At 39.1% G+C, this 23000-nt stretch overlaps 1 protein-coding gene across 2 annotated transcripts in view; it reads right to left on the reverse strand.

The window, feature by feature from the left end:
- HHIP (hedgehog interacting protein) overlaps nucleotides 1–23000 on the reverse strand; it is a 93075-nt gene that overhangs the window by 20911 nt on the left and 49164 nt on the right. For both annotated transcript variants that reach the window (XM_059176186.1, XM_059176193.1), the window contains exons 5-11: nucleotides 15876–16027; nucleotides 15329–15502; nucleotides 14502–14645; nucleotides 10926–11047; nucleotides 8491–8614; nucleotides 7385–7515; nucleotides 4057–4138 (exon numbers count right to left, since the gene is read on the reverse strand). In XM_059176186.1, the coding sequence (XP_059032169.1) occupies nucleotides 4057–4138; nucleotides 7385–7515; nucleotides 8491–8614; nucleotides 10926–11047; nucleotides 14502–14645; nucleotides 15329–15502; nucleotides 15876–16027 (929 nt within the window). The remainder of the gene's footprint in view (nucleotides 1–4056; nucleotides 4139–7384; nucleotides 7516–8490; nucleotides 8615–10925; nucleotides 11048–14501; nucleotides 14646–15328; nucleotides 15503–15875; nucleotides 16028–23000) is intronic.

Consider the following 23000-nt stretch of genomic DNA (forward strand, 5'->3'; position numbering starts at 1 on the left):
AGGGGGCATATAAGAAAATATCTCTGTCTTCCATTCTCGGATATGTCAAGAAATAATAACAGTGAAACGTAGAACATGCTTCCCTGTCTTTGAGACTTCAAATCCACCATGCTGAATGGATTTTTATAGGGCATATACTTGCTCATGACCTCTAGTGTTCAGAAATTCTGTCATGTTTGAAAACTAGTCCCTGGTGGAGCCCGTGTCCCTGTTAATAGCTGAAAGGTCAATGGAGCTGCTAAACAGTTTGTATTACTGTCCGGGTGGCCATGAAAACAGGGCCTGCGGCAAGAGGACTTGGCAGCTGGGTCAACAGGCACTGTGGGGATTTCTCAACCTAGGGGGGCCACTTGCATAAAACTTTGACTGATGAATTGGGACTTGACTGGCTTATTGGGCTAAAGCCTCTCTATTATGTGTGACTTTCTTTAGGATGGCAGAGCTGCCTGCTGGCTCCCTGAGACATATGTGAAGGATAAACAGAACCGATATCCTTTTATGAGGTGAGTTTTTTTTGGGGAAAGAAAACAATAACAACAACAACAACAAAAAACCCCCCAAAACCAAACCACTCGTCAGCGTCTAGTATAATTAGGAGTAGTATAAAGATATTAAGAGGAAAATAAGCAAAAGGCAGTAAGTAGGGCTACTGAGGGGAGACCTGTGGAGGAGGCACGGGGATGGGAGGTTGTGGGGAGCAGTCTTTGATACTGGTCACAGGAGTTTGGTGATGCAACATTTCTGTGAAATAACCTCCCAAGCCTGAATTTGCATTGTTAATTTATAGACCTCTCAGGGGTTGGATCACAGATAAGCAGTATGTTAAAATATAGAATGACTGGGTACGTAGTAATTGAATCAATACAATTAAGAATAATTTTGTTTTACAAATTCCTGGAGAAATAACCCTGAAAACATTTCAAAATAATTAAAAAAAAAAAGGCATTTGGTCTCATCTGACACAAAAATTAAAGATCTTTGGCAGCAGTGTGAAAAAAATTGTGTTCGATAAACACAAAGCTTAGAACGTACGTAAACTGTTAGAATTGTTTAATTTCCATCCCTCAGGTGCATTTATTTGATTCTGTAAAGACTGAATTAAGAGCAAACATCTAATGTTTGGATGATTAAGAGCAAATCATCCAAAATGATTTGGACATTTGGAAACTCAGCATCAAGAGCTCTTGAGAGCTCCATAGATACCTTTACTCCAAGGTTGGAAAGACAACCTTCAAAGTTGAGCAATCACCTGAAAATAATTCTTGAATGCAGAGGATGAATACCAACCATATTAAAGCACTTACTGTGTTTTAAATGTATGATTTAGTCATCTTTAAGAGCACTCCGCAGAAATGAGGAAGAGCAGAAATACTGATGAACTCCATTGATGGGCAAAGGGGGAGAGAAGTGTGAAGGAACTTGATGCAGGCTCCCCCAATAAGGAAGATTCCAAGACAAGACCAGTTGCCCCCCTGTCCTGCCAGGATGGATTTGTTCCTAAAGTTGATCAGTCTTGGGTGGCGTGACTAAGTGAAATTAAAATTATTGCCCACCTCTCTTGTGTCCAGTGTATTCAATGTGTTTTCTGGAACTGCTGGCCAAAGGAGCTCCCCTGACCAGGGCAGGCAGGACCCCCTGCTGAAGACTTTTTGGGACTGAGTTGATTCAGCAAGCTGGGTGACTGGGATTAACTTGAACCTAACTCCACTCTCTGACAAGATGCAACTGTTTTGCTTTTGACAATACTCCTGAAGTGTGCTCAGTGTTCTAACATGGGAGGAAATTCACCCCTTCCCTACTTTTTCTTTAAATGACTCCTGAGTTCTACTTAAGGAAAACGGAGTTGTAGCCTTATTAAATTTTCATTTTTTAAAATTATGAATAAAGGTATTTGGTTTTTACAACAGATTATCTTGCCATCCTTTTCTGAGATGGATGCCCACTGTAAAATGATTTTGAACTTCTGTAAATGATTATGTAACATAAGCCTTAGACCATACTGTCCTTATAGACTGAGGCAGTTAGTAATGCTGTAACCTCACCTGCCTTTGCCAAAATGGCTTCAGAATATTGAAGATGGTTTTTATTTTTTTATTTTTAAAGATTTTACTTATTTATCTGACAGAGATCACAAGTAGGCAGAGAGGCAGGCAGAGAGAGGAGGAAGCAGGCTCCCTGCTGGGCAGAGAGCCCCATGGGGGCTCAATCCCAGGACCCTGGGATTATGACCTGAGCCAAAGGCAGAGGCTTTAACCCACTGAGCCACCCAGGCGCCCCCAAAGATGATTTTTAAATCCCTTGTCTTCTTTATATGTGAGTGTGTGTGCGTGTGCGTGTAGGGAAAAACAGAAAAAACAAAACAAAACAAAACATACACCTACGATAAGCATGTAACTTCCATGACATGTAATACAGACTTTTTTTTTTAAAGTTCATGTTGGGCATGAGCTCACGACCCTGAGATCAAGACCTGAGCTGAGACCAAGAGCTTGATACTTAACCAACTAAGCTACCCAGGCACCCCAAACATAAAAAGTTTATAATTCGCTGTTATTCTCTTCCAGGACCATGAGGGAAGTGCTGTGTGAAAATAGTGACTCTGAAAACATTATTCTAATGAGTCTGGAGACTCCTCCACAAGATACAATTAACCTAAGAATTTAATTTGAGTTAGATTTTTGATGAAACAAGAAATGTCTATCACAAGAAATGTTTTCCAGTTGATGAGGCCCTGGCTTCAAATTCTCCTTCAAAAGTTTTGGAGAAATAATTTGGCTCTGCAGCAGACATTCTGAACACTGTCACACTAGTAATTAGTTTGTGTTTCTAAAATAATTCCGTTCACATACACTAAAGTGTCTGCTTATACAGAACTTCAACTCATCTAGGGAGAAATACTATAATAATAAACGTTGGAATCCAAATTGAAACAGCATGAGCCTCCCAACAAATGTTTATGAAAACATTTGTTTTCTTACAGTCAGCTTCATTTTGAAATTTATGTCTAGGTCTGTGTACAAGGACAGTGTGTTTGGGACTCTGTGACTCCCCCCACCTTCTGAAAACCAAACACACATCTTAACCTTGGCCCCACACGTGACAGGACTCACCAGAAACAGGCACCGTAATGAGAAGTCAGGCCTTTCAGGTATGTCACTCTGAGACCACCCTACTAGAGGAGGCCCCAAGATCACAAAGCCAAGGTCCCTTATGGAAACCCTGGTAATTAGACACTAATAATGGATGGAAGGTGTAAAATTGACCTCAACTCACCACCAGCAGACTAAACAATCCAGATGAAGAGAGATAGATTTTGTGAGGAGGAGGGAGAATTCATTATGATACTACCAGGAAGCTTGTAAAAGCTTATAAAAGCTTACCAACTTTGACAAACATAATGGAATAATGACTATTTGGAATCGAAGGGCATGAGATCTGAGTGAAATCCCTAGACATCATTATGAATCAGGAGAATGTTGCTACTTTGTTTGATTTTTGTTCTTAACATCATCAAATTCAACCATCATCGAAATGTCTGATATTTTTTCCATTCATTACTTTGCTTTTCACAAAGAAGGCATTTGTTTCACACCCGCAGAGGAAAAGATCTCCTACAATGTATGGATGGGTGCTTCTCTTACTGTGGAAGAAAATGTGTATTGTTACATAGAGGAGGAACGCGACTGGGGTGTGACAGATGAATATATGTGATATGCCGACGACTATTTAGAATTGATTACTCCTCTTCATGTTCTGTAGTACAATTGTCCACTTAAACTTTTCTTAAGAAAGACAGTGTTTTGTGGTATGGGAAAAGGAGGAAGATCTCTAGTTAGTTTGTGTAGACCCAGGAAGGCTCTAAAGTCCTGCAGAGTCAAATCCAGCCCTCACAGGCCGGAACTGAGGGTCCTCCCAGGACAAGCACTTGCCCTATAGGCAAGGCCAAGGTGTTCGTCTTTGTGGACTGGTAACTATCACTCATCATCACCCATTTGAACACAGTAAAACAACTTGGAGAAACATTATTTGCCTTAAAGGTATATGAAGAGATCTCACCTTTTGGGATCTACGATTTTGTAGAGTTTTCCATTGTGAGTCTGGGTCATACTTTTACTACTTGATAGGATATAAACTTCACCTGTGAAGATAGAAATACAGCAAGTTAATTTACAGTATCACAAGGCCTTACTGCCTATTGCCTAAGCAGATATTTGATAGAAATCGGTAAGGGGATATTTTATATTTATTTATTTATTTATTAAAAAAAGATTTTATTTATTTATTTGATAGAAAGAGAGATCACAAGTAAGCAGAGAGGCGGGGTGGGGGGCAGGCTCCCTGCTGAGCAAAGAGCCTGAAGTGGGGCTTGATCCCAGGACCCTGAGATCATGACCCGAGCCGAAGGCAGCAGCTTAAATCACTGAGCCACCCAGGCACCCCTTATATTTATTTTTTATATCTATTTGTAGTTTTATGTGTATATGTATGTGTGGGTGTATGTGTATTTGTGTGTATCTGTATCCATCTGTATTATCTCCATGTATCCTCAGGAAGATCACTCGCCTAAAGATGGTGAGAGTTTTGCAAGTCTACCTTCACAGTGCATTCAGAATCCAATCACATCTCCCCACATCCTGCTACTATCCCAGAGCAAGCGGATATCCATTTCTCCTGGATTAGGACAGCAGCCCCCTAACTGATCCCCCCACTTCTACCCTCGCTCTTCAATATTTAATTTCAACATACCAACCCCAGAAATTTTTTAAAAGCAAGTTAGATCATTTAAGTTGGATCATACTCCTTTATTTCAATACCTCCATTGGCTTCTGATCTCTCCTGGAGCAAAAGTAAGTCCTGACATTGACCTGTGATGTCCCCCCTTATTGCTCTGTCCGGCCTTCTATCTGCAGTGTGTCACCCTCTTGTCCCCTCCTTTCTAGTCTCACTGGCCTCTTGGCTTTGCACACAGGAGGGACCCGTTCCTGTCTCCTACCTAAGGTCGCTGCTGTTTCAGGCTTTTCCTGCCCCAGGCTCCCCACTCCCTCAGCTTCTGTTCTAGGCTCTACCTGTCTCAGCATTGGTCCCAAGTTGTGTCTGGCTTTAAAATTCATATTTGGCTCTCATTCATGAAATAGTCCTTGATTTAGTCTCTATTTTTGTATTCTACGATACTATGGTTTTTTTTTTTTTTTTTTTTTTTTTAGCACGTTCTACTACTTTCTTACTTCTGGAAAGGATGTTTTGGGGCTTATACTAAAAATACAGACACAATAGGGAAAAAAATAAAGTTAAGAGGCATAGAAATGTGAGCAAAAAAATTTAATATTTATTTTGTCAAGTACTTTATGTATTTTATTTCACTTAATCCTTACAACGAACCTCCTGGTTTTATAGCTAAACACACACACACACACACACACACACACAAAGAAAACAGACTCTCAATACTTTTTGATTCAAAAAGTGCAAAAACCTACTCATTTTCTTATATGGCTTTTTAGATTTTTTAATCTTCTTAAAATTTTTTGAAGTCTTATCTATTTAGGTAATCTCTACACCCAGCACGGAGCTTGAACCCACAGCCCCAAGATCAAGGGTAGCACACTTCTCCCGTTGAGCCAGCTAAGCACCCACTTTTAAAAAAAAAGGAATCCCTATGCCCCACATAGGGTTCAAACTCACAATCCCGAGATCAGAAGTTGGGTTGCCCTACTGACCTAGCTAGCCAGGCACCGCCCCCCCACCCCAATGTGGCTCTTAATTAAAGCCAAAGAGTTTCACATTAAACATAATTCAGTGAAAGCATCTTTAATTATAATTATATAGTATATACGAAGCTATAGCTTCCAGACCCTAAGGATTGTATACGCTTCCTTTGTTATTCTGCTCCCAACATAGTATTAAGGGCAGATAGACGTCTGGGTATTTTAACCAATGGTGGTGACACTAACAGGTGATTGATGGTGAGTCCTTTGCAGTAAGATCTGGGGGAATCAGAATGATTCAGTCACAGCATCTACATATTCATCTCTAATTCTGCCACAAACCATTTAATCCTCATTTATATTTTAAAACCAGGGTTTGCCAGTGAAACTTAGATTATATAGCAGAGGATTTCAGTGAGAAAGTGTTATTTCTTTGGTTCTTTTGAGTGAGCTAGGAGATAACCAGGGAAAATGAACTGTAAATGTTTTCAATTCTGGAATAAGAAAAGAAGGGATTTGAGGGTTCTTCTTTAAATCTTTACATTCCTGTAGCTCTGAAATACATGTTAAGTCCACTTGTTAACTTAAGTGAATGGCATGGAACTATTCCTGGTAAATTCTGCATTTGATGTATTGAAACCAAAGCTGGACTTCTAGGGAAAATATTCTGATTTAGGGGCACCTGGGGGGCTCAGTCAGGTAAGCGCCTATCTTTGGCTCAAGTCGTGTGATCCTGGGGTCCAGGGATTGAGCCCCGCATCGGGTTCCCTCCTCAGTGGAGTGTCGTCTTCTCTCTCTCTGCCTGTGGTTCTCTCTGCCTGTGCACACTCACTCTCTCTCTCTCTTTCTGACAAATAAAATTTAAAAAGAGAAGAAAATAAAATATTCTGATTTAGATGGGAAACACACTCTTCTTTCTTAAGACCTAAAATTCATCTTGGAGGCTAAAGGAGCATAGTGGCCATGGTTTATTTGGATGCTGTTCTTTAAATAGGGTCATTATGAAAGCTACATTTATCTCTATAATTTAAAATTAGAAGCATTTTCACTCTTTGATGGTATTCCAATTTCAACTTCTTTTTGCTTGTAAGCTGTGCACATTTTGATAACATACTAACAAATATGGCACAGTCCAGAAGATAATTTTTATTCTGTTGGAAAGCAGAGCTACAAATTCAGCTTATTGTGTACAGACTACATGCCCCAATGGACTCCCCCAAAAAACAAAAATTAAATTAAAAATTCAGAAATAGAGGATAAGGTGAGGCTGAGATTACAACAGATTTTTTATTTATTCCAAGAGGAATGGATAAGTGGGAACTTTTCAGATAGAGAATAGAAACAAATGACTCAGATTTATCTGAAATATCAGTAGACATTTAAGACTTTCTTTCTTTAAGGACCCCCAAATTCTCTTTTGTTCATGCCTTCCATTTTCCTGCTTTGTTACTTTTATATTTTTGGAGTGGAAATAAGATGTAAAGACCCCCCAGAGAAAGGTCACTGGGAGAGAATATGTAGCTGGGTTGTCTCTAATCTCCACGGTAGGTCACCCTTGCTGCGGGTTATATCGCCAGCAAATGGAGGGCGAGATAGTTACACTTATTCTTCAGAGCAAAACAAAGCCTCCTGGGCAAGGGAGTGAGAATGGAACTTCACAGAAATAGTGTGTACAGTACCTAATTCATCTTCTCCAAATCCCAATATGTGACCTGAAAAGTAACCTCTACAGGAACCACTGTTGCCCAGACAGAGTGGTTTTTCTTGCCATTGCTTGCTCACGGGACTTTGCTGGAGGGTTAAGAAATTCCTACAACAAAAAGATACCGTAAACTTACAATGAAAATATGCTTTTGCTTAAAACTAAATAAGTTAATCAATCAAATGCTTGGAATAAAGTTCACAATGTATAAGTGTTGTAAGATACACCTGTCTTCTCAAAGGAAAAATATTATAGCCCATAATGTGTGCGAATACTGTGAAATTCTCATGTGGGGAGAAAGTACTTAAAGATAGTATTTTGTTTGGAGGGGGGCACTAAAAGTACCTGAGTATGAGAAAAGCCCTCCCCTTCATCCAGAGAATGATACTTCCTCTCCAGGACTAGACTCCATGCTGTGCTATTAATCAGAGAGAGGGACAGGGGGAAGATCATGGGGTCAGTAAACTTTTCTAGTTCCTTTTAGTGACCAAGCATAGAAGCTCTGCCATTTGCCTGAATGCCAGTGACTTGGGAAACAAGATTCATAATTTGGGTTTCATCACTAAGAGTTCCTGAGAATTATCCACACAGTGACCTATAAAAAGGAGGCTAAAATTTAATTGTGTAGTATTCTTACTGATAGAGACAAATTAAGTTCTGTTGTTAAAAGTTCTAAAAGTCTGGCAAAAACAAAATTTCTTAGCCTTCCAATTTCCGAATAATTTGGAAAATATTTACACAAGTCACGTATAACAATAGTTTTCAAATTACTCATTGTCATGGTAAATTTATGTTAAGGATGAAGGGAAAAGCTTACATAATATGAAAAGTCCATCTGAAGACTTCTCGGTTCTTAAAAATTATTTCATGAACTTAATCAAATTTGTTTAAAAAGCATGTCTTTGGAAGTTCTTTAATTAAACCATCATACATAATGAAACAGAAAAGAAAATAATAATGTTCGTGTGTGTCCCAGACCTGATCCCCAAAGAGAGACAATCATTTGAATATTTTATGGCAGTTTGCCTCCTAATCAATGGATATGTCATCTGATACATCAAATTGTGGTATCAGGGAACCTACCCATTACGGTCTCCAAACACATAGCTTCCGTACAGTCTTTCCGACTGGCAGCCCCGGTAAACAAATCCACCAACCAAGGGACCATTACTGAATGGCTTGAATTCCAAAAGTGATGGCTCACTTTCTGGAAAGAAAGAAACATAGCATTAGATCAAATGAAACATTTTTATGAAATAAAAGTAATAGAGGCCTAGCAATATTATCATAATATTATTATGGTAATTTACGTTAAATCTAAAATGTGTTCCATGATACACAAGATGAATCCTTGTTCTAGATATTTAGTAAAAATAATTAAGTCCCATTGCTTAAATAGTATAAAATACAAAAAGCTTCCATGCAAAGCTTACTGAAATGGAAATGCTTCGCAAATGCTTGCTGTTATAATTGCCACACATACCAAATTTTCAATGAAATTAGAATCTGGATATTTTGGAAACCATGGTTATTTACTTAAGAATCAAAAGACTTTAAAAAAATTGTTTTAAAATGGATTTTTTTTTGTAGAAATGCTTCTACATATATTGAGTAAATTAAGTCAGACCTCTGTCAAGTTATATAAAATGTTTGAAAAATCATATTTTAATGAAAAGGAAAGTATAGTACATAAAAGGCCTTTAAAACCACATTTGTATATTTAAAAACATTGTCACTCAAGTGATATCTTCATTTAAACTATTTTAATAGTTTTGTTTATGGAGTTCTATGGCTAACAATGTCTATTGCAGCCATTCTTCCTAATTACAAGTGTATAGTTACATATCTCAGACTTTCCATGCATGTCATTATATACTTGACTACACATACGCTAATTGCAATGGAAAAGATCTAAAGCCAGTTGCAAATTAATCTGAAAATTACTTATTATGAGCTTAATGTCAAATAAGTCATTATCAACAGGCAGTATTTAAAGCAAAAGCCTTTGTGGGAAGATGGTAATTTTAAAGTAATTCTCCCTTCCTATGTAGTTATGGTGACTGTATTATAAAAAATAGAAAAGATTAAGTTTTAACCAGTTCAGTGAGAGGCAGCATAACTGAATGATTAAGGTCATGAACTCTGGAATCAGTGGGGCCAGCTTCAATCCAGACCTTGCCACTGTATGTTGTATGATCATTAACCTCTCGGGGTCTCAGTTGCCTCATCTGTACAATGTGGCCAATAACGGTGCCTACCACACAGTTGTTCTGGGAATGTAAGGAGTCAGGGTGATACAGTTACTATAGGGGCTGGCACGTAGTAAGTACAGTGGATGTGGTTATCTGGGTTTTATTTTTGTTTTCTGCTTTATTGGAGTAAAAATGACAAAGTTGTAAAGCATTTAAAGTGTACACCGTGGGTATTTGCTCTATACATATGCAGTGAGAGGACTCTGGGGATGTGTTTTGAAAATAGAAATGTAAGGCTATCAATATTGTAGCCAGTTGCAGCTGAACCCCAATTAATGTGATTGGAGAATTTAATTTAATCTGCATAAGTATAGCCAAATTCAATCAAACCAGTGACTCATATAAGATTTTTTTTCAAACTGTGTCATTCTTTGGTTTGGCTTTTTTAAGTTACACACACACACACACACACACACGAATGAATACCTGAAAAAAATAATAAAGTGAAATAACTGAATACCACATGAACTAACACAGCTGTTTCATTCCTGGTGCTAAATAAATACCTGTATTGAATGAGTAAATAGAAGGAGCGATCAATTTAATAATCTTAATCTACTGTGTTCCCTGAATCATAATAATTTTGATATATTGCTTCCTCCAAAAGGAGTAAATACTAAAACACTAAAAAGTGTTAAGTTTTCTGGCCTTCATTATTATCCAACTTAATTTTTATATGCATCTCTAAAACACTCCAGTAATCATGTTATTAAAAATAATGTCTACACACCCCATTTTCATGACTTGCGTAAATAACGTGTTTTTACAAGTCTATCATGTTGTTTTCTCTAAAATAGGCACTTCAAAAATTGCATTCTTATTTGAAACACTTACTATTTTTCTAATTGCTGAGACTAGCATATAGGGTATTGAGAAATTTCTTACCTTGAACTTGTTTTTTCTGCTGTATGTAAGATGTTAAGACAAGTTCTCCTTTATATATTAAATAAATAGAAGTTATTCATTTTTGACTCTCAGATGAGCAAAATATAAACAGCTAATTTTTGAAGGTCCATTAAATTTTTGGACCTACAGAGCACACTTCAGTCCATGGGAAAGGTAATTACCCAAATGGAATTCCTAGGGCTTGTAAGTGTCACTGGACCTTTAAAAACTTGTGCAATTTACTCCCTTACCACTGTTAGGTCAATGTTTTTATGCTTTCCCAAATGCTCCTTTTGTAGAAATCCGTTTCTCTTCAATTAATGTCTTAAAATAAAACAAGGCCCAAACTAAAGCCAAATCAACAAATTATGCGCTACTTACCATAATCTTTCCCCTTTATTATCTGTAGGATTCTGGCAGATGATCTGTTCTTTCCATTGGAGTCTGAACAAAGTATTGTTAAATTGATGTTTATATCAGTGGGATGGCGATCCACAGCACATCTGCATAACAAAAGGGGGACATCCATGATTTCTTACCAGGATCTTTTCTAAACTCTGACTGGAGATTCCCGACATAGGAACCCCTCTGTGGGCTGGCAAGAACCCGCTGGCTATTTCTTTGGGATCCTCAACAGAAACATTCAGATTTGTTTGTTTACTCTGCTCAAGCTAAACAACCTCTGGAGAATATTTCCTAATTTTTCTTGGTATCTATCTCTAGTATGAATGTGCACAGAGACTTAGAACATTTGTTAGTGTGTTATTAAGGACTGTCACATATATAATGAATGCACTGGTAAGGTATGCAAGCCAGCGGTATCATCAACTCACATCAGCGACACACAAAATAGAATTAGTTTTGGCATTAGTTTTGTGTTTTGTACATGGAATTGTTATAGTCTAAAGCTCAGGCTGCTCTAACAAAGGAAAGAAAGTGTACGCTATAATAATATAAATAAAATAAAAGAAAGCCTGTCGCCACAACCACTGAAATCTTTTACATTAACTGTGTCTTCATGTCACCCCCAGACTGGAACTAGAATATTTCCATGACCTAAGCCATTGACTGTAAATTCTATGAGCACAGGGACCACTTCCAGCTTCTTTATCCCTGTATTTCTGTTACCCTATTCAAACCCAGGGTTATAAAAAGGGCTCAATATTTGTTGAATGTTTAAGTCCATGAGGGACTGGGCATGTGGAGTTTGGGTTGGGAAGAGAATGAAGCTGTATAATATAATTTTTGAAGTTCTCACAAATGTGGAAAACAGTGTTGCCTTGTTTTTAGGTTTCTCAACTTTGACATTATTGACATTTTGAGCCAGAGAATTCTTTGAACAGGAGACTAGTAGAGGGGAGGAGAAGGAGGACTCTGTACTGAGCACATAGGATGTTTAGGAGCATCTCTGGCCTCCAGCCACTAGATGTCAGTAGCATGAACCATTCCAAAAATGTTCCTAGACGTTGCCAAATGTTCACAGGAGGCAAAATCATCCCACAAGGAATCACTGTTTTAGGTCAACAAAATGCAGTAATAACTTGACAACCGAACCAAACCATTAAATAAACTAGAAAACAAAACAACCTGAGAGTAAGTTCTGGGTCTTGAGAAACGTTAAGAGTCATATATCATGTCAGCAGTATCAACAACTGTGGAACAAAGACTGGTGCATCCAAACGATCCCATTCATCATAGGGAAACTACGAGCCTGAGCTGCCAAAGAAAAGTTAGCTGTTCTGTGGCAACAGTCCCTTTATTGTCCTCTTTAATTCAGTGTTTCAGAGTACAATGCCTGGCAAGGAACAGGACACAGACGTGATGTGACTTAAGGTGGAACTAAATCCATACAGGCAGAGAGAGCTTTCCTGTAATGTCTTCCTTTTAAAGATGAAGAAACGACGACAAAAGGTTTGACCTCTTCTTATCAAGAAAGAAGCAGATCTAGAAGGAAAGCCCAGGCTTCCCAAAGGTGGAGATGCCATCAGGCCTAGCTATGGCTGAATACTATGGCCACTGAGAACCGCTTGACCCTTCTAACCTTTAGTTTCTTATGGAAAAAAAGAAGTTGGACAGTGAAACTCTGTAGGATACCCTATGGTGGGTACACGTCATTATACAACCATCCAAATCCATAGAATGGACAACCCCTGGTGAACCCTAATGGAAACTCTGGACTTTGGGTGATGAGGATGTGTCAAGGTAGGTTCATGCATTGTAACAATGTCCCACTCTGGTGGTAGATGTTGCTACTGGGGAGGCTATGCCAGGTGTGGTGGTCGGGGGGTATATGGGAAATATCTATGTTCCAGGCCAGCTACCACCGAGTACTGCTGAGAGGCATAAATGAACTAAAGTGGTTGAGATACTAAGTTCAGTACTCTGCACCCAAGGTGCTTAACACAAGTCAGCTTTACTTTTAGCCAGTAATTATCTGAATTTCCTTTCTGCTTTATTAAATCTTTCTCTGCTTGAAGTGCTCTTGGAGGGAGGCACAAGTTCCCTTTATAGCCCCCTCCTGCCCAAGGAGGGAAGACTCCACAGCTTAGGCGTCCAGCCATATGCAAGATCTGTAAAGCGCCTCACCCTGCGTTTTTGCATGGAGGGCCCAGGACCCCCTGGAAGGTTGCACGAAAGCTCCAGTGAGACTGCCGTGAGTCAGGGTGCAGGACTTCAAAGTGCTGCTTTGCGGTGGTATCTGAGAGTTCTGAGCTATAGGAATGGAATGTGACAGTTTCCTCCACATCCTGAACCCACCTTAAGTATTCCCTGTCGCACAGATTTTAAGATCTGCTGAGATGCCAAAAAGGAAATGAACTGTAGACTTGGACTTTGATGGAGGGAAGATGAAGGGCATGAGGGATTATAAAAATAAAAAGTTCAAGAAATACTCACCTTGCACATAGTGAACACTCAATAAACATTAAATAGCAATAATAACTTAGCTAGTAAATGAATGAATGTGGCCAAATATCCCATAGTATGAATAAGGGACCACAGATTGGATGAAGCTTTCATCATAGAATTGCTATAATATACTTCATAGCATTTTTAAAGTATACCCCAAATTTCTCACTCTACATACATCTTAGTATTCCTTTCTTTATAGTTCATTATAGTAACAATCAAGATGAATTCCTTTAGATTTATAATTTTTTTCCAAGGGAAAAGAATGTTAACATTGAGCTCCAGTCCTTACGAACCGATACTGTACCATTGTATGTAAAGCTATGATAAGACCTGTAATTTATTTAAAACCTACCATGTGTGTCAGGCATCTACTTTGTGCTTTACTTCTAGATTTGTAATAAATCATTATAGCCTTTTTGCAAGGTAGCTATTACCACCCCCATTTAATGTGTATGGAAATGGAACACCTCTTGGTTTCAGCTCAAGTCATGATCTCAGGATCATGATCCCAGTGTATCGATCTCAGGATTGTGAGACGGCCCACCTGTGTGGGGCTCGGAGTTCAGCACAGAATCTGTTTAAGACTCTCCCTCAGCCTCTGCCCCTTTTCTCCTGTCTCAAATAAATGAATCTTAAAATAAATAGAAATAAATTTAAAAAAATTAACGTGTATGGAAAATTTCATTTAGAGGGGTTTAAGGAGACAATTTAGAACGTGTATTATCTCTCTAAATTTGAACAGCTGAAGTCTTAATCATTATACCGGTCCAACAGCGTTTATCTAATCACACTCCAGAACCTTAAAGGAATTTTTCTCCATGAATTTGTTCTTTTCGGTAATGCCCAATCTACCTTCTCTATCTGCTTCATGCAGTAATAGAAGAAAAGAGTGCTCAAATAATGGGCTGGTGTGATTTCTGGAGGTGAAACCTTGGACATCACCCGGGGATGCTCTGTGCGTGGACCCCTCTCTCTTTTCCCAGTTCCCGAATCCCAGCCCAGCTTTAGTGCAGGCGGGTGGGGGCGGGGTGCAGACTGTGTTCTCACCTGCCTGGATCGTGCAGGCCATGTGCAAACACTTCTGGGGGCTGGTTGGTGCTGTTGAAGTGCGGGTTGCTCCTCGGTATGGAATAAGGCACGTTGCACATATCCGTGTCTACGTCCAGCCGGAGCACCGAACCTGTGAAATCACTGAGAAATTGGAGGACAAGTTTCAGTATTTTCTGAATTTTTGTTACGTATTTCGCCTAAACCAAATTTGGGGACGTTGCCCTACAGTCCAAAAAATCATTCCCTCCTTTGAGACGAAAATAGTAAAGTTACAAAATTCCGAATCGTAGGCAACGAAACCAGGGGCAGGTTGGTTTCCGACAAGCGTCAGCACGCCGCGCAGCTCGATGGTGGCGGAGGACTGCAGCATCCACCGCGTGCAACACCGCATTTTGCAACTCTTCTTTCTCTTTTGCCGGTCCATGCCTTTCCCCGCGCCCGCCCAAGCGCCCCGAGCCCGGGGGTCCAGCCAGCAGGTGGCACGAGCTGCGGCACAGAGCCTGCGGAGGGAGCTGCACGTTTCCCCGGCTGCGTATCCCGCAACCCACGCGGCACTAATGCACTTTCCAACTTCTGGGAACAGCGATTTCCAAATACACCACCCGCGAAAGACAGACTTCTTCTTCATTTAATAAATGCAGACATCCATAACAGAAGTTAAATAGTTAACCGAGGCGACATAATTCAAAGACAAGTCTTTTTTGTTTTTTGTTTTTTTTTTCCATCCCAAAGACAGTTCTTAACTCACTGGACCTCACCCCTTTTCCCCTGGACTGGCACTTAAAAACATTTTAATGTCAAGGGGAGCTTTTTTTCTTTTTTACCTTAAACCATCCATTTCTTCCATATCATCCAGTGTGATCATCCCATCACCGAGAATGATGTATAAAAAGCCGTCAGGGCCAAAGAGAAGCTGTCCTCCTAGATGCTTTCTGTGGAGTTCTGCGACTTCAAGAAATACTCTGGCTGTTCTCAAATCAACTTGATGGGGATTTTTTCTACATTGTAGGGAGGAAGCAACACCGTTGTTAAAGCTGTAAGGGGAATCCGCCGGAAAGTAAACCGTACACAAATAGGGGAGGAGGCACTTAGAATGCAAATAAGGAAACATACGCTTGAAATGGATCTAATAGAAATTCCCAATAAGTGACATTATTTTCTATGTTTTAGAAGGAACATGTAAGCTGAAAGATAACTGAAGAAAAGTGTCAAAGCTACCATTTCTCTCAGTTCTCCTTAAGGACACACACGCGGTTTTCAGCAAGGTGGAGATTGTGGTCTAATTACTGTCACCTTAACTTCTAAAATAGTTAGGAAAAGAAAATGAGAAAATAAGATTGAAAAGTATGTCGTGAGGCATTTTAGTGATACCTGGATACTGTGTATTCCACAACTCGAAGAATGTGGTCATGAGGCCCGATAGCCCATCGTTCTTGGTTGGTGGTATAAGACACATACAGCTTTCCATTTTTCTTGTAATTGGGATGGAATGCAAGGCTTAGCAGACCTCTTTCATCTCCTCCCTGCAGTCAAATGAAAAACACAAAGAATTGTGAAGTTAATTATGTTCTTTATTGTGTTTCAACTGGAACCCCAAAAGAGTCTCTTTCTTCTGGATAATCTTTGCCCAAACTCTTTTCTTTTCTTCCTTGCCTACTGCACAGAAAAGGATTATAAAACATTTCACTTTGTGGAACTCTTTAAGGGTTAGAACAAGACAATTGTCTTGTGTGGTTATCTAGGCACAAGACCCTTACACCACTTTTGTCAAGTGATTTGTGTGTGCAATCTCAGGAAGCTAGGAAGACAAGTTTAAGTGCTATGAAGAATTCTTTGCCGGGTTACTAGGTTGCTTGTAGTTCATAGAAGACAAATAAAAAGGTTCATAATCAGCAGTCACTTCTAATCCAAGTCTCCTAAACCTAAAACACAGTGTGGGCTGCCAACTCCCACTGTCTTGGCAATATGTTTAGAAAACAGTTAAATTGCTTGTGTAATATGTAAACCTTTGTTTTACCCTGGAGGCATCTACATCAGTTGTCACAACGATGGTGGTCTGTTCATCATACCTAGGTAATAAGCAGCCTTGGCCTATCTACATAGGAATGAGGTATTTTTACATGTATCTTTCATAGCATAGAGCTTTTCTTTATAGAAGGTTGGAGAAACGGGAGGAGGCTAAAAACCAGGGCTGGCATGGGGGTGGGAGAAATACTAGAGAGGAAAGGGGACACTAGGAAATAAAAGAAAGATCCCAAACAACTTTCTTTGTTATTATATGAATGTCAAGGTTTGTATACGTTAGGCATGCCAAATGCTGTAACAATTAAAACATCAGCATGTTCTTAAATAGAAAGGCATTTTATCTTTATTTTCTGCTAATTCAGCTTGATGAAACTCAATATGGTCTGAGCATTTGTTTTATCCCACAAGCAGTCTAGGGATTTCTATAATGAAATTAAAGTATCTGAAATTATCTAGATCAGAGTTTTAAAGTTCAAAGTCTAAAAAGCCAGTGAGCTCTTTCTCTGTAGTTTGAGGAGTTAACCAAACCCGCATACGACGTGTCCTGGAAACTATGAAGCAACTGTGGCTAGGGCATCACCTTACCCACACGCCTGCATTACACACCACATCTCCTGTGGCCAACAGCTGGAAGTGACCTCTTAGACGTCTTACAGGAGGGAGATGATCTCCAGCACTGTGACTTCTTCACAAGGTCATGCTCAGTAATAGAAGCACCCTCATGCTCTTCTCCCCAAAGAGAGCATGTGTTGCTACCAAAACTGAGAGTGGGTCTGGTTTGGATTCTACATGGATTGAAGAGTTTAAAGGTTTAGGCATCAGAGCTCACTTAAAGTAAACTTTGCTTGATTTATCTCCTGGATTAGAGAAAAACTGCTTCAGATATATGCCATCCAAAGTGGAGACATCCAAACTTAAAGAGCGTGTAAATACTAAAATGGATACAAATAGCCAGAGCACTACCAAAGCATTATTCAAGTGTCAAAAAAGTCAACCTCTTCATTTGCATGTCACAATACGCTTGGTAGGAATTTCAATGAAGACAATCTCCCTGACGGGTATGGATCTAGGACCTAATGATATGATTAATGGAAATGAACCTCTGTTTTTCAGATTATCTTATAGTAATTTTAATACTGATTGGATGTTGCTGTTTTTTAATATTTTCATTAAACAAATATTTCCTCTTACGAGACATTGAAAGCTGGGATGCATAACTAAAGACTGATTGTAGAAAAGCACATTTAAACCTCTTTGACGGATAAAAAAGCCAAGGAGTGGGATTTAGTTTGTGATTAATTCCTCTTCCGAGTGTATTTCACTTTACAGCTGTGAGTGCAGGGTAAGGACTTTGTGCCCACTTCACAAATATTTGTGTTCCAACTATAAGAAGCTTTTGCTGAAAGTAGTTCTTTTGTAGTTTTTAATCAAATCATCTGAGATACAATTTGAGTTGGAGAGCAGCATGGCTTAGAATTTGCTAGCTGCTTTTCAGGAATTAGGAATGTAGAATTCAGGTACTGTAGAAAGATAGGGAAAGAGATTTAAACAAATCCACAAGTGACAGAAGACAACGGTTCACTTTAGAGAGTCACCTATCACATGAATGAATTTGGGGGCATCACTGGCATTTGTTGAAGTGCCAAATACAGAAAAAGAATGAGACATGTGAGTGACAAGGAAATAAATTTAAAATGGAATCTTAGAGAGTCCATAATTCTGAATTTTTCAGGTCGTAGGATTTACATTTGTTTGATTATGACAAATGATTTCGTATTTTTAAAGTCAGCTTTGAGGTGCAAAGTAGTGATCTGGTTGGCTTAGAAACGTGACTAATGATTCTTTAAGTTATTTCAGAGAAATACTCACTTTCATAACTATATTGATGAAAAATATAATGTATTAAGTAAATATACTAGAATGTCTCCCGAAATTAGCTTTGTAAACTCTGTAGTGTAACGTGACTCCTAAATGTTCAGAGATTGGGAAGTGGGGATATATCACCACTGTCAGGAGATTAAAGTACTTATTTAGCTTGAATTGGCCTTCAGAGTTACTTTGTCGATTTAAAGTATGTGACTGACGAATCATGATTTACCTCTCAAATGCAAACCTACATTTGAGGTAGGGGCCATTTTTCAAGATTTATATGGAGAAACAGGTTGACTGGGCATTAAAGGTTTAATTTTGGAGCAAGGTCTGCTAGAGTCTACAATGCAGACATTTGAGGCCTCCAGGGCTCTCTGGTTGCTTCAACTATGATCTTCACCAGGGAAGCGCCTAGCCTGAGACCCTGAGCACTGGCGCCAGGAAGCAGGGCAAGCCAGCCAGACTAGCTCTCAGGGGAAAGCCCTTGGGCTAATGACTCTTCTTCCTTCCCTTTTACCTCAATTATGTGTAGCTTTATTGAATGAAAATCACGCACTGTTTCCAGAAATTTCAAATTATCAAATTGTTTCTAGTGAGCATCAGGCAGAATGAACCTCTAGTGATTAGTTCAGTCAAGCTGGCTGAAAAGGGAGAAAGACAATTAACAGAATGGCAAACAGGAGAGTCATGGTTCAGGGACATTGACTTCTAACATGATACTTTTGGAAACATTAACCAATGTCCAAAATGCTTATCCTGACTCATGTGAAAAGCTGTAATTTATCAAAACATGCCCATTATACTCTGTACTCTATTATTTATACTGAATGCTTGATGTGCACCTTGTGCTTCTGGGAATGTACATCAGTGCTAGAAACTGGCAAGTAATTTACAAATAACACTTTAGAGTTCTCTTAGTTTGGGGCTAATGCCTTTCTTTTCTTTTCTTTTTTTTTTTTTTTTTTTAAGTTCACTGACTGAAACTTCACCCAAGCATCATAGGCTACCTACCACAGGACACTTCCTTTACCTCTGCTTAGCTTTCTCAAACTGCATCAACTTGAGGGCAGCACCAGACCAAGCACAAATGACTTATCAAAATCAGATAGTTGAATGATTTGAAAATAATGTCCTTGTATACTTTGAATTGATCCATGTTTCAGAGTATATTGTAAAACTCTCTTAAGAGACCTTAAATAAGTAATTAGCTGCCATTCTAGTTATCATTCAGCTTTCAGGAGCAATTTCACAGGCTCAACAGAAAAGAGTAAAAAACCCCAAACAGAGAGTATTGATGAATTTCATGTGAGTACAAGATCAGACGCAGTCCTATAGTTTTGGGACAAACGCTTCCCAGATGAACACATCAAAGTTCTAACTGATTGACCAAGAATATTCCTTTTCTTCGAAGAAAATGGAAATATCTATTAGAACAAGAGAGGTAATGATAAAATGATTATATAATTTGTAAGATAAATATTATATATATATAAAGATTCTTTTTTTAAGAGACTTTGTGGGAATGGTTTTTCATTATGATTTTTAAGGAAAACATTCCCTTCATACTTTCAATGTGGCTAAGGTCAATTTTTTCTGAACCCTATCTTTAAAATTTGCCTTAATCTTTTCAGGGAACGCTGGCTTATATATTTTAGGAAACAAGACCGGGCAGCACTGAACTATAAGCACCATTTCTCACTTCTCCTTATTTTTTTCTTAGTAACCCTTTGGCAAGGGACTAGCTTCAAGTTTGGTAGTCTACAGAACGGCCTTACGGTATTGAGAAAGCAATGAAATGCAAATTAAATTAAATAATGCAGTGCTAAGTTCATGATATGCCTTGTTATATATAGTCTTTGTAAAAAAAAAAAGTTTGTATTTGATATTCGTTCAACAGATATTTATCAAATACCTACTATGTGTTAGGCATTGTACTTGGCACCAGGGATAAGAACAATTCTCTGTCCCTCAAAAGCTAAGAGTATACATGAAAACAGATAACAAAGTAAGTTTTTTGTTGTTTCATTCTCACCAAACTTCTGCATGATGTTGATTTTTGGGTGTGGGGGATGGGGTGAGTTAAACATGGCTACACTATTAGAAATGCACATAGCCCGAAAAACAAGTAATGTATTCTGGGTAACTTTGGACACACAGGCTAACTAGTATATTAGCACCCAAGGTTTCTCCACTCTAAAACTTTGTAAGGAAAAGAAAAAAAAAGCTTGGTTTTTATGAAATCTAAATTACATGAAGAATGTTAGGTTGGGTTTCTGCAAACAATAAGACTATCTTCCAATTTATTTTATGCATATGACACAGATGTGAATGAAGACCTCTAGTAGAATTGGTATTCTCTTAATAAGAAAGGAATTTCTGAGAATTAATATAAGAATAGTGAGGTGGTATTTTTTAAACTGTTTATAGAATATATACTTTATTAGGAGGCATGTCTCCCTTATTGTTATTCACATATCTATATTTTGTGTTCCTACACACCAGGAAAGGAACCAGAGAGCTTGGACACCAACATGGGCTCCTCCTCATGCAAAAACCTTTGCTTCTCTTAGGCTGGAAACTTTTGCTATTCCGAAATGAGAAGTAGGTTTGTTTGAGAATTGTTAGTTCAAATATAATACCAGATGTATTCATTTTTCATTGCTACTATATAGAAATTATCACCTAGTGGCTTGAAATAACACAAATCTATTATCTTAAAATCTGTAGGTTAGCATCCAACATGGGTCTCCCTGGGCGAAGATAAATGTGTCAGTAGGGCTGTGTTTCTTTCTGGAGGCTCTATGGGAGAATCCATTTCCTCTTCCTTTCCAGTTTCTAGAAGCCATCTGGCACTCCTTGGTTTTTGTCCTCCTCTTTCCATCCTCAAAGCCTGTAACAGGGATGAATTGCCTCCTGTGGCACCACTCAGACCCCCTCTGCTCCCTCTTCCACTTTTAGAAATTTGTGATGCCACTGAGCCCACCCAGATAATCCAGAATAATCTCCCTATGTGCGGTCCAGCAACTCCGTTCCATTGCAACCTTCATTCCCCTTTGCCATGTGAAGTAACATATTCCAGGGATTAGGATGAGGACATCTTCTGGGAGGAGGCATTATTCTGCCTACTACATGGATATTTTAATCTGTTTTTCAAAAAGGATCCCAAGTTACTTTCGACCTGAGCCATCCTCGCCACGTTACTGGGGAGCATCCTGAAATGTGGAGCTCAGCACAGGTGGAGCTCATCTATGAATTCACAGAGATATTTCAGGGAAGCTTTCTCACAGCAAGCACCCTCTCTTGGCTGTCAGTTATGAAAGAACAACCACCGCCCTCTAAGATGACCCTCTAATAACACCTTTCAGAATTGAGGAGGAGGAGAAGTAGAAGACCAGTAGTTAACATGTGGACACATACGAATTCAGTCACAAGCCGAACTGCTGTGTTAATCACAGGATGCAAAGAAGGTAAAAAGTAAATGTAGACAAACCATTTCTACAAACTAGAGGATTTCAAACTCACTAAAACTGTATTATTTTGTTTTGTTCATAAGTTTTGAGACATACTGTAGAGTATTAGTTTCTTCACAAATCCTGGAAGAGATGAGAAGAAATGTTTCTCAGTAATTCCAAAAGTGTAACTTGGTCTCAGAAGGAGTCAGTTCCCTAAGGATCCCGAGTTAGCTTATAATAAAATTATGGTATAATGAAAAATATATTTGGTTTTTGTCCTGGGTTCCTGGTCCAGAGCTCCTAAAACAGCTGGAATTTCCTGAATGACAGGGGTGTCTTTTGTTATTCACAATAAACCCCTGTCAACCTTACCTGAGTCTATGCTAATGAAGTCACTCTTGGTGGGCCCCTGGATAGCTGGTGGCCAGAGGAACCAAAAATGTGATTAGCGTTAGCAGATTGGAACTTTCAGCCACCCCTCCAACCTCCAGGGAGGGAAAAGAGACTGAAAGTTGAGTTCAATCACCAGCTCACATGATTTAATCAGTCGCATCTCATGATTAAATGATAAAGCCTCCATAAACCCCCCACGCAACAGGGTTTAGATAGCCTCCCGGTTGGTTAGCATAATGAGGCGCTGGGAGGGTGCCCTGAAGGGTCCTGTCCTCCCTCCCCCATACCTTGCCCAATGCATCAATTCCATCGGGCTGTTCCTGAGTTGTAGACTTTATAATAAACCAATAAAAGTGAATAAAGCAATTTCCTGAGTTCTGTGAGTTAGTAAGCCTGAGGAGAGGCTTATGGGAACCCCTGAATTCGTAGTCAGTTGGGGAGAAATGTGGAGAGCCTAGGCACACTATTTGCAACCAGTCCCAGAAGTGGAGGCAGTCTTGTGGGACTGAGACTTCAATTGGTAGTGTCTGGGCTAACTCTGGAGAGTTAGCATCAGAACTGAAATTACTGGACACCCAGCTGGTGCTGAATAATGGTTGAGCAAAAACTCTCATTTGGTGTCAGAAAGCACTTCAGAGAAAATCGGAGAGGTTCATTAGCCCATCTGCCTTGCCAGGGAGAAAGAGATCATGATCTACTCTGCTGAAGAAATTGAAGTTAAAGAGTACTTGGGAAAAATTTGGTAGTTTTCCTGTCA

This window comes from Mustela lutreola, chromosome 1, assembly GCF_030435805.1.
Source record: "Mustela lutreola isolate mMusLut2 chromosome 1, mMusLut2.pri, whole genome shotgun sequence".
Taxonomy (NCBI): Eukaryota; Metazoa; Chordata; class Mammalia; order Carnivora; family Mustelidae; genus Mustela; species Mustela lutreola.